At 44.3% G+C, this 18,175-nt stretch overlaps 2 protein-coding genes across 3 annotated transcripts; both read right to left on the bottom strand.

Moving 5' to 3' along the window:
* Nucleotides 1–1,059: 1,059 nt before the first annotated feature.
* LOC115025437 (mannose-specific lectin-like) lies at nucleotides 1,060–13,994 on the bottom strand. 2 transcript variants are annotated; one of them, XM_029457680.1, is made up of 4 exons: nucleotides 13,944–13,994; nucleotides 13,590–13,683; nucleotides 13,297–13,461; nucleotides 1,060–1,234 (listed from the first exon to the last, which is right to left on the bottom strand). In XM_029457680.1, the coding sequence occupies exons 2-4, from the start codon at nucleotides 13,677–13,679 to the stop codon at nucleotides 1,139–1,141; spliced, it is 351 nt and encodes a 116-aa protein (XP_029313540.1). In that variant the 5' UTR covers nucleotides 13,680–13,683; nucleotides 13,944–13,994; the 3' UTR covers nucleotides 1,060–1,138. The 2 variants fall into 2 exon arrangements, with proteins under 2 accessions (XP_029313540.1, XP_029313541.1); XM_029457681.1 differs by lacking the exons at nucleotides 13,297–13,461; nucleotides 13,590–13,683; nucleotides 13,944–13,994 and adding an exon at nucleotides 1,528–1,617 and having other exon boundaries at nucleotides 1,060–1,399.
* LOC115025438 (mannose-specific lectin-like) lies at nucleotides 8,012–8,965 on the bottom strand. Its single transcript, XM_029457683.1, is given in 4 exon segments — nucleotides 8,012–8,184; nucleotides 8,186–8,374; nucleotides 8,503–8,596; nucleotides 8,855–8,965. Coding segments are annotated over 3 exon segments (351 nt in total). The 5' UTR covers nucleotides 8,593–8,596; nucleotides 8,855–8,965; the 3' UTR covers nucleotides 8,012–8,112.
* Nucleotides 13,995–18,175: the final 4,181 nt, after the last annotated feature.

Below are 18,175 nucleotides of genomic sequence, written 5' to 3'. Positions count from 1 at the left end.
ATCTTGTGTGAGTGTGTGTGTGTGTTTGTTTTGTTTTTGTTTTCCCTCCTTTTTGGGGCATAGAGAGTTTACTTGTATAATATTGATAGCTGTGGCAGTGGGGTGGGGTTAGGGCGCCGGCTGCTGGGGAGAGACAGGAGTGTCCCAGCTGGAGGCCAGATAGCTGAACAGAATCAGGTAATCAGTCACATAATAAATGCATGATGATGGTCTGGATCTGTTCTCTTGCAGTAGGCTGGGTTCCAGAGGAGACGCTTCTTGAGCCACGACGCAGCGCAGCCTGCGGACAGCAGAGCGAAGGACAGGAGAGTGACCTGTTAGCTGTGCCTGTGATATACGCTTACCTGTGTGAGAATAAAGCTGTGTGTGTGTGACACTACACCTCCTCTTTGTCATCCTTATCCCTGACTGTGGACAAGAGTCTCCACAATAACATAAGAGATGAATGCATCATATGAATGTAGAATTGCTGTTTTAAAAGGTAAAGCAATACAATCTTGGACTAAAAGATTGATTGCAATTAATCCTCTTATCAGTGAATGCAACATATCTTTTAGGGTTAGCTACACCCCGGTTGTTTTGTGACATTAGTTTCTCTCACCACAGACACAGAAGAACATTACAAGACATGAGAGACAATCCAATAAACAAGTTTGGGGGAAGTTTTCTATCATGTCCACAAACTGCACGGCCTATCAGTGCTGCAAACTTATACTGAAGACAGACTGAGTGATAATAGAAGCCACCATTAGATGAAACATTCATCTTCATGTTGTGTTTTTGTGTTATGTTGTAATCCCCCTGTGTTTCACTACTAATTTCTGATTATAACACAGCTCATATCTCATCTCAGTTTTCATGTTTTAATTATTTTAAATTAACTCAAGGTGGCTAAAATCACACAGTGTATCTTTTCAATGTGTTAAACTTTCACTCTGTTTAAAGCAAAAGAGTTGTTCATTCATAAGGAGCTGAGCTGCAGAAACACACTTTAGCTTGATCATAGCTCACTACAAAGAGAAGGAAAAACTCCTTTATGCATTGTGGAAAATTGCTTTTATTCGGTCAAAGATTACACAGCACTCAGGGTTACAGTAACTCAAATCGACTTCCAAACATGACTTTCACAAACAATGAATCACTTCACGCCTTCGGAGTTAGCAGAGTTCCAGATTTCATCACATTCCTTGTTCACCAGCAGTTTGCCATCATCGGTCAGTTGAACGCGACACATGTTACAGTCGGATTTGGCGGAGTTTGAGTGCCACAAGGGTTTGCTGGCCTTGTTGTATATGACCAGGTTGCAGTCAGCCTGCATGCACACGCGGGAGGCGTCTGACCCACCAGTGTCTGAAGCCCACACAGGCTTCCAGCCATAGAGGACAAAGTTACCATCATCCTGCAGGCAGAAAGAGACATTTGACTGTTATCAGAAGGAGCATTTCCAAACACTTGTTCTCGTCCAGTGCACTTGTATCATGCATCCTGATAAGTGTCTGGAGTGCACTAATATTCTGAGTTACTCACCTGGAAGATAGCCTTCCACTCCCTGTTGTTGGACATCAGAAAGTCTCCCTTGCGGAGCTCATCATTTTTGGACAAGTAGTTTCTGCTCATGATTCTGCAACAAAAAGAAAGACTGTGTTGCATCCATCTAAAACACTGAAAATGATACACACAATTATAAACTTAATATCAACAGCACATGTTTAAAAGTGAACTCCTTCATGCATCAAACTATTCTTGCACAGAAATACATGAAACCATCCATCAGGATTAAAGTATAGAATACTTACAGCTTTGAAATTCCACCTCAGTCAGACTGCAAGCAGAAGAAATGAAGTGAAGTGCTTGAAGAGATATTCACTCCATATTTATATACCTTAGGATGGGGAGAGAAGGTGGGGGGGAAATGCAGTTTTTCTAGTTTTAAGTATCTATGTTTTAAGTATCTTTAAAGGGAGGAATGTTTGATAAAGTGACTGTCATTGATGGATGACAGGTTTCATGATTGCAGACATTTTTTTGTGAAACTGGAAGAACACAAAAACAATTTCAGTCATTGACACCTTAACTTGTGAATGCTGACGATAACATGCACAAGAAAGTGCTGCAGGACCTTTACCCCTTTATGAGAATAATCCGTAGGCTAGTGTCACTCCACCTAATTATAGGCTAGGGTGTAGCAGTACGATTATAAAACCTTTCACATAGTTTAGAAAAACTATTGGAATCTGGCAGTGCTTTTATAAACTGTGTTAAAAGGACACTAAAAAAAGGTTGGCCTACTAAAGGGACACTAAATCTATCCAAACCAAAGCTAGAAGAAGACTATATCTAACTAGGAGATTAACATTTGGTAAAACAGAGCTAAAATGAGACAACTAGGTAGGCCGACAAAGAGGAGACTAAACTAGGTCAAACAGATAGCCTATAAAAGGAGACTTAAACTAGGTAGGCTGACTAAAGGGAGGCTAAAATAGTTCAAACAGAGCTAAGGAGACAAAAACTAGCTAAAAAACAGAGCTAAAAGGAGACTAGTAGGCTACTATCTACAGAGGAACATAGGAGACTTGTAGCAGCTAAAGTGAACTCAGCAAACGAACACTAGGTAAAACATAGACACCAGCAGGTGTTACCAAAGCACAGTTTAGATCAATACGGACAGGCTTTATGATTAAAGAAAGTTGTTTGTCAAACTGGAAGAACACAAACACTCTCACTGAATGGTTTCAACTTATGACTGAAACGGCTTCCTTTGAACACTCAATAGTTACTGTAGAAGGAACAAAAGGGACATTAAAGCATGCCTGGGATCAGTTCTTTCTGTTGATATAAATTAAGGGCTCACTCCATAGAAGTTGTGTGAAAAGCCAAAGCTGGATGTTATCATGGCTGGAACTGTATGATGTATTAATATGGGTACAATTGTAAAATGTACTGTTGTGTTTTGTTTGTGATTGTGTGTGTGTGTGTGTGTTGTGTGTTTTTGTTTTTTCTCCCTTTTATGGGTATGTAAAAGTTTACCTATACAATATTGATTACAAAAGATATGAATAAATCATATGAATCTAGAGTGGATTTTTGAAAGGAACATTATTAAAAACTTAGGTTAAATGACAGAACAGAGGTAACATTCACAAAGTGGCCTCCTGTGTCCATTTACTCTGCCCTTGTGTTTCTGCCTTTCTCCCCAACTGTGTCTTGTTCCCTCGTTTGGTGTCTGTGTATTTATCCCTGTCTGCCCCAGTGTGTTTGGGGGACTGTCATTCATGTAACGTTGTGTCCTGCTCGTGTCCTGCTCGTGTCCTGCCCCTGTCCTGCTCGTGTCCTGCTCGTGTCCTGCCCCTGTCCTGCCCCTGTCCTGCTCGTGTCCTGCTCGTGTCCTGCTCGTGTCCTGCCCCTGTCCTGCCCCTGTCCTGCTTGTGTCCTGCTCGTGTCCTGCCCCTGTCCTGCTCGTGTCCTGCTCGTGTCCTGCTCGTGTCCTGTACGTGTCCTGCTCGTGTCCTGATTGGTTTGTGTTTGTTTGTTACTTTATATTTTTGTACTTTGTCAGCTTCGGCTTTGTTTTCAATAAAATTCGTTTTTTTTGTCACCATCGTCGTCCAGTGAACTGCATTTGGGTCCTAACCTTCACCACACCGTGACACTCGGTGCTTTTTTGCATGTTGTCCCCCTTTCCTGTCTATCTTCAGCCAACTAATAAAGACAATAGATCACAGTCCTACACACACTTCCTCTCAATGCAGTGCACGGTCGCAGCTAACATTATCATGTAAAGTAAGCTCTTGTGTGTGCACCTTTGCCTGGTCCAAACAGCAAAATACCAAGATTATACACTTGTTATGTAACTGGAAAAAAGAGCCAACTTTTACCTCACTTAGACATCAAAGCGATGTTTAATGAAATTACACTCATCTTCCTCCCATCAGAGGACAAAGAGACACTCTGCTCCCACCGAAGCAGAGCAGAGTGGAATTTCCGATTTGAATGTAACGCATGAAGAATGTTATTCTTTAACAAGTCTATACAAAACACATTTCATTAAATTCCATTTTGGCAACTCGTTTTAAGGTTTGCTACTCTCCTGACATTCAGTGTGACATCAGTTTTTCTTACCATACAAGACATCAAGATAAGACAAGAGAGAAAATGACATGAACAAAGTTTTGGACAGTTTTCTATCTATCCAGGGTTTTGCTTCAAACTGCACAGCCCTGCAATGATGCAAAGTCACTGTGAAAACAGACGTTAGGATGGGGAGAGAAGGGGGGGGGGGGGGGGGGGGGGGGGAAATGCAGTTTTTCTGGTTTTAAGTATCTATGAGACAATCTTTAAAGGGAGGAATATTTGATAAAGTGACTGTCATTGATGGATGACAGGTTTTATGATTGCAGACATTTTTTTGTGAAACTGGAAGAACACAAAAACAATTCCAGTCATTGACACCTTAACTTGTGCATGCTAACGATAACATGCACAAGAAAGTGCTGCAGGACCTTTACCCGTTTATGAGAATAATCCGTAGGCTAGTGTCACTCCACCTAATTATAGGCTAGGGTGTAGCAGTACGATTATAAAACCTTTCACATAGTTCAGAAAAACTATTGGAATCTGGCAGTGCTTTTATAAACTGTGTTAAAAGGACACTAAAAAAAGGTTGGCCTACTAAAGGGACACTAAATCTATCCAAACCAAAGCTAGAAGAAGACTACATCTAACTAGGAGATTAACATTTGGTAAAACAGAGCTAAAATGAGACGACTAGGTAGGCCGACAAAGAGGAGACTAAACTAAGTCAAACAGATAGCCTATAAAAGGAGACTTAAACTAGGTAGGCTGACTAAAGGGAGGCTAAAATAGTTCAAACAGAGCTAAGGAGACAAAAACTAGTTAAAAAACAGAGCTAAAAGGAGATTAGTAGGCTACTATCTACAGAGGAACATAGGAGACTTGTAGCAGCTAAAGTGAACTCAGCAAACGAACACTAGGTAAAACATAGACACCAGCAGGTGTTACCAAAGCACAGTTTAGATCAATACGGACAGGCTTTATGATTAAAGAAAGTTGTTTGTCAAACTGGAAGAACACAAACACTCTCACTGAATGGTTTCAACTTATGACTGAAACGGCTTCCTTTGAACACTCAATAGTTACTGTAGAAGGAACAAAAGGGACATTAAAGCATGCCTGGGATCAGTTCTTTCTGTTGATATAAATTAAGGGCTCACTCCATAGAAGTTGTGTGAAAAGCCAAAGCTGGATGTTATCATGGCTGGAACTGTATGATGTATTAATATGGGTACAATTGTAAAATGTACTGTTGTGTTTTGTTTGTGATTGTGTGTGAGTGTGTGCCTTTCTCCCCAACTGTGTCTTGTTCCCTCGTTTGGTGTCTGTGTATTTATCCCTGTCTGCCCCAGTGTGTTTGGGGGACTGTCATTCATGTAACGTTGTGTCCTGCTCATGTCCTGCTCGTGTCCTGCCCCTGTCCTGCTCGTGTCCTGCTCGTGTCCTGCCCCTGTCCTGCCCCTGTCCTGCTCGTGTCCTGCTCGTGTCCAGCTTGTGTCCTGCCCCTGTCCTGCCCCTGTCCTGCCCTGTCCTGCTCGTGTCCTGCCCCTGTCCTGCTCGTGTCCTGCTCGTGTCCTGCACGTGTCCTGCTCGTGTCCTGCTCGTGTCCTGCTCGTGTCCTGCTCGTGTCCTGATTGGTTGGTGTTTATTTGTTACTTTATATTTTTGTACTTTGTCAGCTTCGGCTTTGTTTTCAGTGAAACTCGTTTTTTTGTTACCATCGTCGTCCAGTGAACTGCATTTGGGTCCTCACCTTCACCACACCGTGACACTCGGTGCTTTGTTGCATGTTGTCCCCCTTTCCTGTCTATCTTCAGCCAACTAATAAAGACAATAGATCACAGTCCTACACACACTTCCTCTCAATGCAGTGCACGGTCGCAGCTAACATTATAATGTAAAGTAAGCTCTTGTGTGTGCACCTTTGCCTGGTCCAAACAGCAAAATACCAAGATTATACACTTGTTATGTAACTGGAAAAAAGAGCCAACTTTTACCTTACTTAGACATCAAAGCGATGTTTAATGAAATTACACTCATCTTCCTCCCATCAGAGGATAAAGAGACACTCTGCTCCCACCGAAGCAGAGCAGAGTGGAATTTCCGATTTGAATGTAACGCATGAAGAATGTTGTTCTTTAACAACTCTATACAAAACACATTTCATTAAATTCCATTTTGGCAACTCGTTTTAAGGTTTATTACTCTCCTGACATTTAGTGTGACATCAGTTTTTCTTACCATACAAGACAACAAGACAAGACAAGAGAGAAAATTACATGAACAAAGGTTTTGGGCAGTAATGTGTCCATTTAAAAAGAAGACATTGCCTATATGAACGTGTGACCTTTGCAGAAGTATTTAAATGTATTTGTCAAGTAAAAACATTTGTTGTCCAGAATAGCCCCAGTAGTGTACTCCTCATGTGCTACGGCTGAGTCTTTAGCAGCGGTCTGGGTTCAAATCAGACTCTCGGTGTAACAATCTGCTTGTTCTTTGGTGTCCTGTTTTATGTTGAAGTGGTACTTCCTGTCTGTCTTTTCCCTCGCCTTCTGATTGTTAATGTGTTCTTCCTGTGTCCATTTACTCTGCCCTTGTGTTTCTGCCTTTCTCCCCAACTGTGTCTTGTTCCCTCGTTTGGTGTCTGTGTATTTATCCCTGTCTGCCCCAGTGTGTTTTGGGGGATTGTCATTCATGTTCCGTCGTGTCCTGCTCGTGTCCTGCTCGTGTCCAGCTCGTGTCCTGCCCCTGTCCTGCTCGTGTCCTGCTCGTGTCCTGCTCGTGTCCTGCTCGTGTCCTGATTGGTTTGTGTTTGTTTGTTACTTTATATTTTTGTACTTTGTCAGCTTCGGCTTTGTTTTCAATAAAATTTGTTTTTTTGTTACCATCGTCGTCCAGTGAACTGCATTTGGGTCCTCACCTTCACCACACCGTGACACTCGGTGCTTTGTTGCATGTTGTCCCCCTTTCCTGTCTATCTTCAGCCAACTAATAAAGACAATAGATCACAGTCCCACACACACTTCCTCTCAATGCAGTGCACGGTCGCAGCTAACCTTATTATGTAAAGTAAGCTCTTGTGTGTGCACCTTTGCCTGGTCCAAACAGAAAAATACCAAGATTATACACTTGTTATGTAACTGGAAAAAAGAGCCAACTGTTGCCTCACTTAGACTTCAAAGCGATGTTTAATGAAATTACACTCATCTTCCTCCCAAAGAGACACTCTGCTCCCACCGAAGCAGAGCAGAGTGGAATTTCCGATTTGAATGTAACTGCATGAAGAATGTTATTCTTTAACAAGCTCTATACAAAACACATTTCACTAAATTCCATTTTGGCAACTCGTTTTAAGGTTTGCTACTCTCCTGACATTTAGTGTGACATCAGGTTTTCTTACCATTTTTGGGCAGTTTTCTATCTATCCAGGGTTTTGCTTCAAACTGCACAGCCCTGCAATGATGCAAAGTCACTGTGAAAACAGACGTCATGAGAACATATTGCTTTCATTAAGTACGATTTTCAATGCAGGACTTTTACATGTAAGAGTTTCTTTTTTTACTTTATCCTCCGAGACCCAAAATCTTTTAAATGTATTTTATATACATCATTTTTATAATTGGTATATAAGAAACTAAAATACATTTTCTTTTTAAATTATTTCTCATTTGATGAATATTGGAAACAAATATAAAATACATTTTAAAACCTGCTTTACCGCCTAGCTCTTTTCCTCCTCTTCTCCTGACAGCTCAATGTCTGGCTCCCCCTCAATCATTTTGAACAAATCCTTTGTTGCCTCACACAGTGTATCTTTTCAATGTGTTAAACTTTCCCTCTGTTTAAAGCAAAAGAGTTGTTCATTCATAAGGAGCTGAGCTGCAGAAACACACTTTAGCTTGATCATAGCTCTCTACAAAGAGAAGGAAAAACTCCTTTATGCATTGTGAAAAATTGCTTTTATTCGGTCAAAGATTACACAGCACTCAGGGTTACAGTAACTCAAATCGACTTCCAAACATGACTTTCACAAACAATGAATCACTTCACGCCTTCGGAGTTAGCAGAGTTCCAGATTTCATCACATTCCTTGTTCACCAGCAGTTTGCCATCAATCGGTCAGTTGAACGCGACACATGTTACAGTCGGATTTGGCGGAGTTTGAGTGCCACAAGGGTTTGCTGGCCTTGTTGTATATGACCAGGTTGCAGTCAGCCTGCATGCACACGCGGGAGGCGTCTGAGTCACCAGTGTCTGAAGCCCACACAGGCTTCCAGCCATAGAGGACAAAGTTACCATCATCCTGCATGCAGAAAGAGACATTTGACTGTTATCAGAAGGAGCATTTCCAAACACTTGTTCTCGTCCAGTGCACTTGTATCATGCATCCTGATAAGTGTCTGGAGTGCACTAATATTCTGAGTTACTCACCTGGAAGATAGCCTTCCACTCCCTGTTGTTGGACATCAGAAAGTCTCCCTTGCGGAGCTCATCATTTTTGGACAAGTAGTTTCTGCTCATGATTCTGCAACAAAGAGAAAGACTGTGTTGCATCCATCTAAAACACTGGAAATGATATGAAAACTTATATTGTGTGAGTACATTTGCTATTTCATTTGTGCACCAACAGTGCCTTTATTTAACTTTTACTGAATAGTTCACCTTATATTAGTTAATTCCCACAATTCTAAACATATTAATAAATAATTTCTTCATGCATCAAGCTATTCTGGCACAGAAATGTATGAATCCATCATTTAGGATAAAAGTATAGAATACTTACAGTATAAAATGTTCCGCCCCAGTCAGACAGCAAACAGAGGAAAAGGTCTGAAGTGCAAGAACTGAATTTCACTCCATTTTTATATACCTTAATTAGGGGTGGGGAGAGAGGGAAGTGCTTTGTCCCTCTTGTTATGCAACTGGAAAAAAGAGCCAACTGTTACCTCACTTAAGACAGAGGACAAAGAGACACTCTGCTCCCACCGAAGCGAAGCAGAGTGGAATTTCCGATTTGAATGTAACTGTCAGGACAGACAGACGAGGACCCAGGAGCACAATTTCGAGAACACACACACACACACACAAACACACACAGAATGAGGCACGGCAGTAGTACAGTTCAGGGATATTCTAAACTCGTAGTCATAAGGCAAGTCGGGCTGGAGATCAGAGTAGTAGTAACAGATCACAGATCTGGAGATCAGAGTAGTAGTAACAGATCACAGATCAGGAGTCAGAGTTGAAAGCAGGCAGGCAGGATTCCGATGCAGGCTTGCAGATGATCTGACAAGTGTGGACTGAAAAACAGGGCTTTCTATACAGGGCATGATGAGTAGTAAATGCAGTGCAGCTGGTAAGTTAACGAGGGTGGAGCAGAGACAGGTGGAGGTAATTGAAAACAATTAGTGGTGTTACCAGGCAGGGAGAGGGCTCATGACAGGACCCCCCCCCCCCCAAGGGATGGCTCCAGAAGTCCCCAAGAAACACCACTCGGGAGGAGGGGGAGCCGGCGGAGGGTCAGAATTCCTCTGAGTGGTCAGAGTCCATATCCTCAGCGGCACCGTCTCCATCAGAAGACTCGACATCCGAGGGCCCCAGCTCAGAACCAGGTTTAGGGTCAGGACTAAACACCGGAGCAGGGGCAGCAGGGCCTGGAAGTGGATCTACATGGCAAGAAGCCCTGCGCCGACCCCGTCGGAGAGATGGCTGGTCAGGGTGTTGGCGATGGAATTCAGTGATGAGGGCCGGATCCACAATTCTTCCAGCGGGAACCCAAGACCTCTCTTCAGGACCATAACCCTCCCAGTCCACCAGATATTGGATGCCCCTACCCCTTAGTCGAGAGCGGAGCAGTCGCCGGACCGTGTAGACGGGGCCACCGTCGAGGAAGCGCGGAGGAGGAGGCGGTGGTGCTGCTGGGACCAGTGGGCTCTCATGTACAGGTCTGAGCTTGGAGACGTGGAAGGTGGGATGTACCTTCATGGTCTTGGGTAGCAGTAGTCGGACTGCCGTAGGGCTGATGACCCTCTGTATGGGAAAGGGTCCAATGAAGCGAGGCGCCAGTTTCCGCGACTCCACCCGCAGTGGTATATCTCGAGCCGACAACCAGACCTTCTGTCTGACATGGTAAACTGGTGCTGGGGTCCTCCTCCGGTTAGCTCCGATAGCATAGCTTGCACTGGACTTCAGGAGTGTGGTGCGAGCCTGGGCCCATGTGCGGCGGCAGCGGCGGGCATAGGCGAGCGCAGAGGGACAGGTAGCATCTCCCTCCTGACTGGTAAACAGAGGTGGTTGATATCCATAAACACATTGAAAGGGGGAGAGTCCGGTGGCAGAACTGGTGAGTGAGTTGTGGGCATATTCTACCCAGAGAAGATGTTGGGCCCAAGCATGGGGGTTGCGTGAGGTCACACACCTCAGTGCCTTCTCCAGCTCCTGGTTCATGCGCTCCGTTTGACCATTCGACTGTGGGTGGAATCCCGATGACGGTGAGGACAACAGTGTTTCCTTTAGATAGCGGAAGGCCCGTAACGAAGTCCTGGGAGATATGGGACCAGGGTCGCATGGGCACTGGCAGAGGCTGGAGTAACCCAGCTGGGGGCTGACTGGGGGTCTTGTGCTGGTTGCAAGTGGGGCAAGCTCTAACAAACTCCTGGATATCTTTTCTCATCAACGGCCACCAGAAACGTTGGGAGAGCAGATGGAGGGTGCGTGTGATTCCGGGGTGACAGGCCAGGTGAGAGTCGTGCCCCCACTGAATCACCTGAGACCTCAGATCTGCTGGGACAAAGAGACGGTTAGAGGAGCATGCACTGGGGCCCGGCTGGTTCCGGATGGCTTCTCTGACCTGCTCCTCAATGTCCCAGGTCAAGGCAGCAACAACACAGGGACTTGGGATGATGGTTGTCGACTCCTCATTGGATGCCTCATCCTTCTGAAACATCCTGGAGAGTGCGTCGGGCTTGATATTGCGGGAGCCAGGACGGTAGGAGAGCGTGAAGTTAAAACGGGTGAAGAATAATGACCACCGACGCTGGCGGGAGTTCAGCCTCCTGGCTGTCTGGATATACTCCAGGTTTTTATGGTCTGTCCAGACCACAAACGGAACTTTAGACCCCTCCAACCAGTGGCGCCACTCCTCGAGGGCGAGCTTGACGGCCAGTAGCTCGCGGTTGCCGATGTCGTAGTTGCATTCTGCTGGAGTCAGTCTACGGGAGTAAAAGGCACAGGGGTGCATCTTGCCATTCTCTGCTGCTCGTTGGGAAAGCACCGCTCCAACTCCTACATCCGAAGCATCCACCTCCACCACAAACTGCCGTCCAGTGTCAGGCATTTGGAGAATAGGGCCTGAGGTGAAACGAGCTTTGAGGGTCTTGAAGGCTTTGTCAGCAGGCTGCTGTCCACTGAAACGGCTGTTTCACGCTGGTCAGCAGCAGTGAGTGGTGCTGCCACTGTGCTGTAACCCCGGATGAATCTCCTATAAAAGTTGGCGAACCCCAGGAACTGCTGCAGTTTCTTACGGGTCTCTGGAACCGGCCACGACACCACAGCAGACACCTTTGCAGGATCCATTTGAACGCTGCCTTCGGTCACCACATAACCCAGGAATGAGACTAGACTTGGCGTGGAACTCGCACTTCTCTGCCTTCACGAAGAGAGAGTTCTCCAGCAACCGGCGTAGCACCAACTGGACATGGTGAGTGTGTTCTGTCTGAGTCTTTGAAAAGATGTAAATGTCATCAAGGTAAACGAAAACAAACTTATTGAGCATGTCTCTGAGGATGTCGTTTACCAGCACCTGGAACACTCCCGGGGCATTGGTGAGACCGAACGGTATGACGAGATATTCGTAGTGTCCTGTTGGAGTGTTGAACGCAGTCTTCCACTCGTCACCCTCTCTCATCCGCACCAGATGGTAGGTATTCCGCAGGTCTAGCTTGGTGAACACTGTGGCCCCTTGCAGCAGTTCAAAGGCAGAGGAGAGTAGGGGTAGAGGATAACGATTCTTCACTGTAATGTCGTTCAAGCCCCGGTAATCGATGCACGGACGGAGAGAGCCATCCTTCTTTCTGACAAAGAAGAATCCCGCTCCTGCGGGGGAAGATGATGGACGGATTATGCCGGTGGCCAGTGAGTCGTTTATGTAGTCCTCCATGGCTTTTCTTTCTGGGGCTGACAGCGAGTAGAGACGGCCCTTCGGGGGTGTGGTGCCAGGCAGAAGGTCGATGGCGCAGTCATATGGTCTGTGTGGTGGCAGAGACGTGGCCTTGGACTTGTTGAACACCTCTCTCAAGTTGTGATAACAGGCAGGAACATTGGATATGTCGGGGGCGGTGCTGGAAGCTCCCCGGTCGATTGGCAAGATGGCTCCCTTTAGGCAGGTCCGATGGCAGCCCCTCCCCCACTCGCGTATTGTGCCTGTTTCCCAGTCCAGTTGGGGGTTATGAAGACGGAGCCACGGAAATCTAAGGATGAGTGGTTGGCCGGGTGAGGGTAGGAGATGGAACTGGATGGACTCCTGGTGGTTTCCTGACAGCAGAATTGTCACAGGGGCCATGATGTGAGTGATGGTGCCGAGACGGTGTCCATCCAGGGCTCGTGCAGGAACGGGTGGAGTGAGTTGTTGACGGCTCACGCCCAGTTGCCGCGCGAGCTCTGTGTCCATTATGTTTGTTTTCGGCTCCAGAATCCACTAGGGCGGCCAGAGTGTGAGTTGTGTCGGAAAGTCAAAGGCGGAGCTGAAGCAGGGGTTTTCGGATGGGGGGAGACTGAAGATGTATTGAGCTCACCCGGATCTCCCCTACACCTGGTGAGCTGCGGCTTTTGACGGGCTTGACAGGCGGGGGGTGGAACGTGGAGGACTCCCCCCGAATGCGGCTGGCTAGTTGACTCAGACGCCCTCTCTCTCTTCTGCGGGTCTGGATACGCCGATCAATGCGAACAGCAAGGGCAATGGCGTCATCAAGTGTCTTGGGCTGCTCATGAGAGACGAGCTCGTCTTTAATGTAGTCCGCCAGGCTGTGGAGGAAGGCGGGCACCAGTGTCTCGGATTGCCCTGGCGGGTGGTCAGCAGTGCCTGTGATGCTTCGGTTGTTGTTGAACCTAAGTCAAAGACCTTTAACATCTCCTCTTCGAAGGCACTGAAGGAAGCACAGGCTGGGGTCTGCCGGTCGAACTCTGCCGCTCCCCACAACCGAGCTGAACGAGTTGAACGCGACACATGTTACAGTCGGATTTGGCGGAGTTTGAGTGCCACAAGGGTTTGCTGGCCTTGTTGTATATGACCAGGTTGCAGTCAGCCTGCATGCACACGCGGGAGGCGTCTGAGTCACCAGTGTCTGAAGCCCACACAGGCTTCCAGCCATAGAGGACAAAGTTACCATCATCCTGCAGGCAGAAAGAGACATTTGACTGTTATCAGAAGGAGCATTTCCAAACACTTGTTCTCGTCCAGTGCACTTGTATCATGCATCCTGATAAGTGTCTGGAGTGCACTAATATTCTGAGTTACTCACCTGGAAGATAGCCTTCCACTCCCTGTTGTTGGACATCAGAAAGTCTCCCTTGCGGAGCTCATCATTTTTGGACAAGTAGTTTCTGCTCATGATTCTGCAACAAAGAGAAAGACTGTGTTGCATCCATCTAAAACACTGGAAATGATATGAAAACTTATATTGTGTGAGTACATTTGCTATTTCATTTGTGCACCAACAGTGCCTTTATTTAACTTTTACTGAATAGTTCACCTTATATTAGTTAATTCCCACAATTATAAACATAATTTAATAAATCATTTCTTCATGCATCAAGCTATTCTGGCACAGAAATGTATGAATCCATCATTTAGGATAAAAGTATAGAATACTTACAGTATAAAATGTTCCGCCCCAGTCAGACAGCAAACAGAGGAAAAGGTCTGAAGTGCAAGACGTGAAATTCACTCCGTTTTTATATACCTTAATTAGGGGTGGGGCGAGAGGGAAGTGCTTTGCCCCTCTTTTTTTCATGAGAACTAAATGTTCCTGTAGTCAGCAGCCATGTTCAATATTTAAAATAAATTAATGCACATGCCTTGACATGAAGCATAATTATAGGCTATATCAGGAAGGCGGCAGCATGACAAGTATGAACCTAACCTATTGATAGCGTATCTCTTACTTATACAAAACGTATCAGAGCGTCTGGACAACGGAGCTGGAAAAGTGCCATCTGGTTCACGTCATGCTGATGCTGGAGAACAGAACGTACTCTTGTCGCAGCCTCTCAGCATCCTCCATGCTCTCTGATGCTGGGTTCATGTATTCATCAAGACGTGCTGTGAAGAAGTGAGGATGAGCTACTCACAGGGACCCTATATCCGATATTCAAACCCCAATAAGCTCCCTGAACGCTAGCTGAACGCTAGGTGTACTGTAGAAACACGTTTAATAAGTTATTCCGTCATCAGGGATAAGCTTAACATAGGTTACGAATAGGTTATCCACTCGTTATCAATAAGTCGGCTGTAGGATTCACCGTCAGCCGACGTAGCCGATATCTAACGTATTCACGTACTGTATTCAGTATTCACGTATATCTAACGTACCGCTAACGTATTCACGTACTGTATTGACGTACTGTATTCAGTATTCACGTACTGTATTCACGTAGGTATTTACGTACTATATTCCGTATTCACGTATGTCTAATGTAACTTATGTGTAACGTCTGCATATCTTATGAAGCACACGTCGGGTACGTCCAAAAACTTTGAACATGCTCAAAACATCAGCGTTCAACAACGCACCCCAGTGTAACACAGCGAGCTCTTAACGAATACTACTTATACCTTACCTTATATCAACCTACACCAGCGTATTGCCGATATTTTGTATACGCTATTTTTCGTATACGTTTCCGCCATACGGATATGTGTGACAGGGCCTTTATATTCCACCACTGCCATTTAATGTGACCTACACGGCCCTACAAAATCAAAATGCAGTAAATACACTCAGTAGGCACTTTATTAGATACTATGTTACATAATAACAATAATACTTTACTCTGAAATGGGCCACTCTGCAAATTGAGTACTTTTATTTTTGGTACTTTAAGGATAGTTTGATGCAATTATTCTGCTGCATCAATCAACATCCTGAGAATATGTCCAGAGAGCAACTCTGAGCAAGAAAGGGACAGAAACTTTTACCTTAGCGAGGAGGTTTGGTTGACCACACAGAAAAGACACACATTAGAGAGCTCAATGCAGCCAAGAACTAGAAACATAGATTAAAGACAATGAATGCAAATCTTTATTGCTCAAGATTTGATTAATTAATCAATGAGTACAAGCATAAAACAAAAAAGAAAAACTCTAATTAAAAGCCATTTGTGCAGCATGGACTCGCAACTGTTGTCGCATTTATATGGGGATGTTAAATTCTATATAAAATTGTTAAACGTGGATAAAATGATAAAGCTTTATTCTTTCAATGATTGAAAATCTGTCTGGCTGCTGCTTGTTCATATGATGACATAATGTTGAAAAGAAGTCTTTATAGTCAACAAGTATTTTATAGTATTTATAGGTTTGATAGTGAGAAATAACTCCCAGGGTCCCCCTTCTTGTGTCCAACTGCCAAATAGACACTGACACTTTGAGTGGAAGTGGATGTCAGTCATGATATTATTACAGTTATAACTGCAATCCTATAACTAACTCCCTAACTATAACTATAACCCTGCATGATGAGGAATTCAGCCCAGGGAGGAATCTCACACAACACGGATACATGCCAACGCTTGCATTACATTTGAAATGTACAGAACACAGTGACACAAGCAAACAAGAACTTAATGTAACGTAGCAGAGAGGAGCAGCTGGAAACAAACTCACACTTTGATTTTGGAGATGTGATATTACAAGTGAAGCCTGTATAAGAAATCTGCAAGGAAATGATAATGTCAAAGTTACCTCACTGCAGTTAAATAAGCATGCAACAGGTGAACTACAAACTCCTGTTGTCATGAAGAATGCTTTTCTTGCTTTTTTTTTAGCCAGTAGATACAGACAACAGCGTCGGAGCTCCACTGTTGTAACTCATTTTTTGGCAGTGCTCCGTCCTAGTTGTGATCATTTTCTGAAACAAGAGAATACACACATTAATATGCAAATCCATCAAAATGAAGACATCTCCAGTAGATCACGCTTTCTTCACCTCACCAAGCTGCACCAAACATTTGGTGAGAGACTAAAGCGTTGTGTACTGAAGAAGAGTTGAATGTTGTGTTCTAAATTCAGAACCGAATAGAAAGATTTCATTATCATATAAAAACTACTCTTAGGGGGCTTTAAAGTGAATATCCCACAAGGCTGAAAGCTGAAAAGCTCCCGTGTTGTGCACAGACACTTTCAGATACAAAGACGTGAATAATACCTGCGTGAGTCTCGGTTTCTGGATGCAGTGAACGTACGGCTTCGGGTTCGACTCCATCTCATCTGTTACTGTTTTGTAGCAAACTGCGCAGTCCATCAGGGGCTGTGAAGTAATTAAACACAAGAGAAAAAGCATGAGGATGCTGTACATGGTTTTGAAGTGAAGGATTCTCTTTTTTAAAGTCACTCACTCTGTCATTCCTGAAGGTGCATCTCTGAGGGTCTGAGTCAATTGTTCCTTTGGCACACATGGTGGGTTTCAGGTAAAAGTGATGGTAGAGGTATCTCACTCCAAATCCAGACTGCAAGAGGGAGAGGGTCATATAATATGAGCTACAAAGCAATAATTATTACAATGGCAACAAGAGGACTTTATCACTTGGAGATATATAAACATATTGTTTTGGGACACTTTCTGAAACTACTGATCACCAAATCTGTGATATAGTAATTAACTTATTATACAGTTTAGCATTTGGCCTTATTAAAGAACTGAAGTATGATGACAGAAACCTCGCCTGTGCCAATGTGAACGATTATATTATCAAACCCTTTCAACATAAGATGGGTAAACAATATGCACACTACAAGCAAACATATACACCAGCGCAAAGTCATGGTGACATTCTCGACAGTAATAGTTTCTCCTGTGGATATCAGCTCATGTTGTCCTGATTAAAAACATATTGCTGATTTGCAGCTGTCTCATAGTTCAGTGTTGGACTTTCTCCAAACTGTTGATATCAGATTATCCTGTTGACTGATTGTTGGGAATGGGATTTTCTTCTTATCTGCACTCTGAGAAAAGAATCAAAATCAAATCCCTACATGTTGAAATGTGAAGATTCCCAGCAACACTAAACAAGTATGAACCTGAACTCCCTGAAGGCAGAATGAGAGTGCCAAACCCTTATAGCTGATCCGAGAAGCAAAGGAAACGGAAAGCAGAGCGAATGTGAAACAGAACTTCAGTCATTCTTCTTGCTTTTTTAACAAGATTACAGTTAAAATGTGTGTCTGTTGAGTTTTAAGAACATATTTCCTTTATTAGGACTTTCAGGAGAATATTTCTCTCAATATTAATGTTATAAATGTTAACGGTCTCATTTCAAAACATAAATATGCACTTTATTCTTCAGGTCTAGAATTCATAGTATAACTGATAATGATAGAATAAACTCAGATGCCAGTTTACCTCGATATCTGACTTGTCCAGACTTCTCAAGAAGCGAAAATGGTGGTGCACCCCAGCATGGCCGTTGAGCTGCTCCAACGCCAGATCCACTCCCCTCTTGTAGTTATCAGAAAGCTCATTATAAGAATCCTGGGCTCCGGCAGAGCACAGCACAGCTCCAGCACAAACCAACAACAGCAACCCAGCAGCCATCTTCCTCCGAGTGTGTGAGGAGAGCAGCTCGGCTCAGAGGGTGAACACCCTCCTCTTTCTCTCTGCGGGATCAATTCTCACATGAAAAACAAGTCCTATTATGGCAGTGTGAGTAACAAGTGGAGATAAATACATGGACTATCAACAGGCCTGTTTACATTTGATCTCCAAGTTCCTGTAACACCCCCAGGGGACACAGATTAAAGCTGGTCTTAACTAAACACATTGTCAATGGGGAGTTTTCACAGAAGAAACTGCTTGATAGAAGTGGAATTACACTCATATCCCGTAATGTT

This window comes from Cottoperca gobio, chromosome 20, assembly GCF_900634415.1.
Source record: "Cottoperca gobio chromosome 20, fCotGob3.1, whole genome shotgun sequence".
Taxonomy (NCBI): domain Eukaryota; kingdom Metazoa; phylum Chordata; class Actinopteri; order Perciformes; family Bovichtidae; genus Cottoperca; species Cottoperca gobio.
The sequence above is the reverse complement of the archived record's forward strand: the minus strand, read 5'-3'. Positions and strand labels throughout refer to the sequence as shown.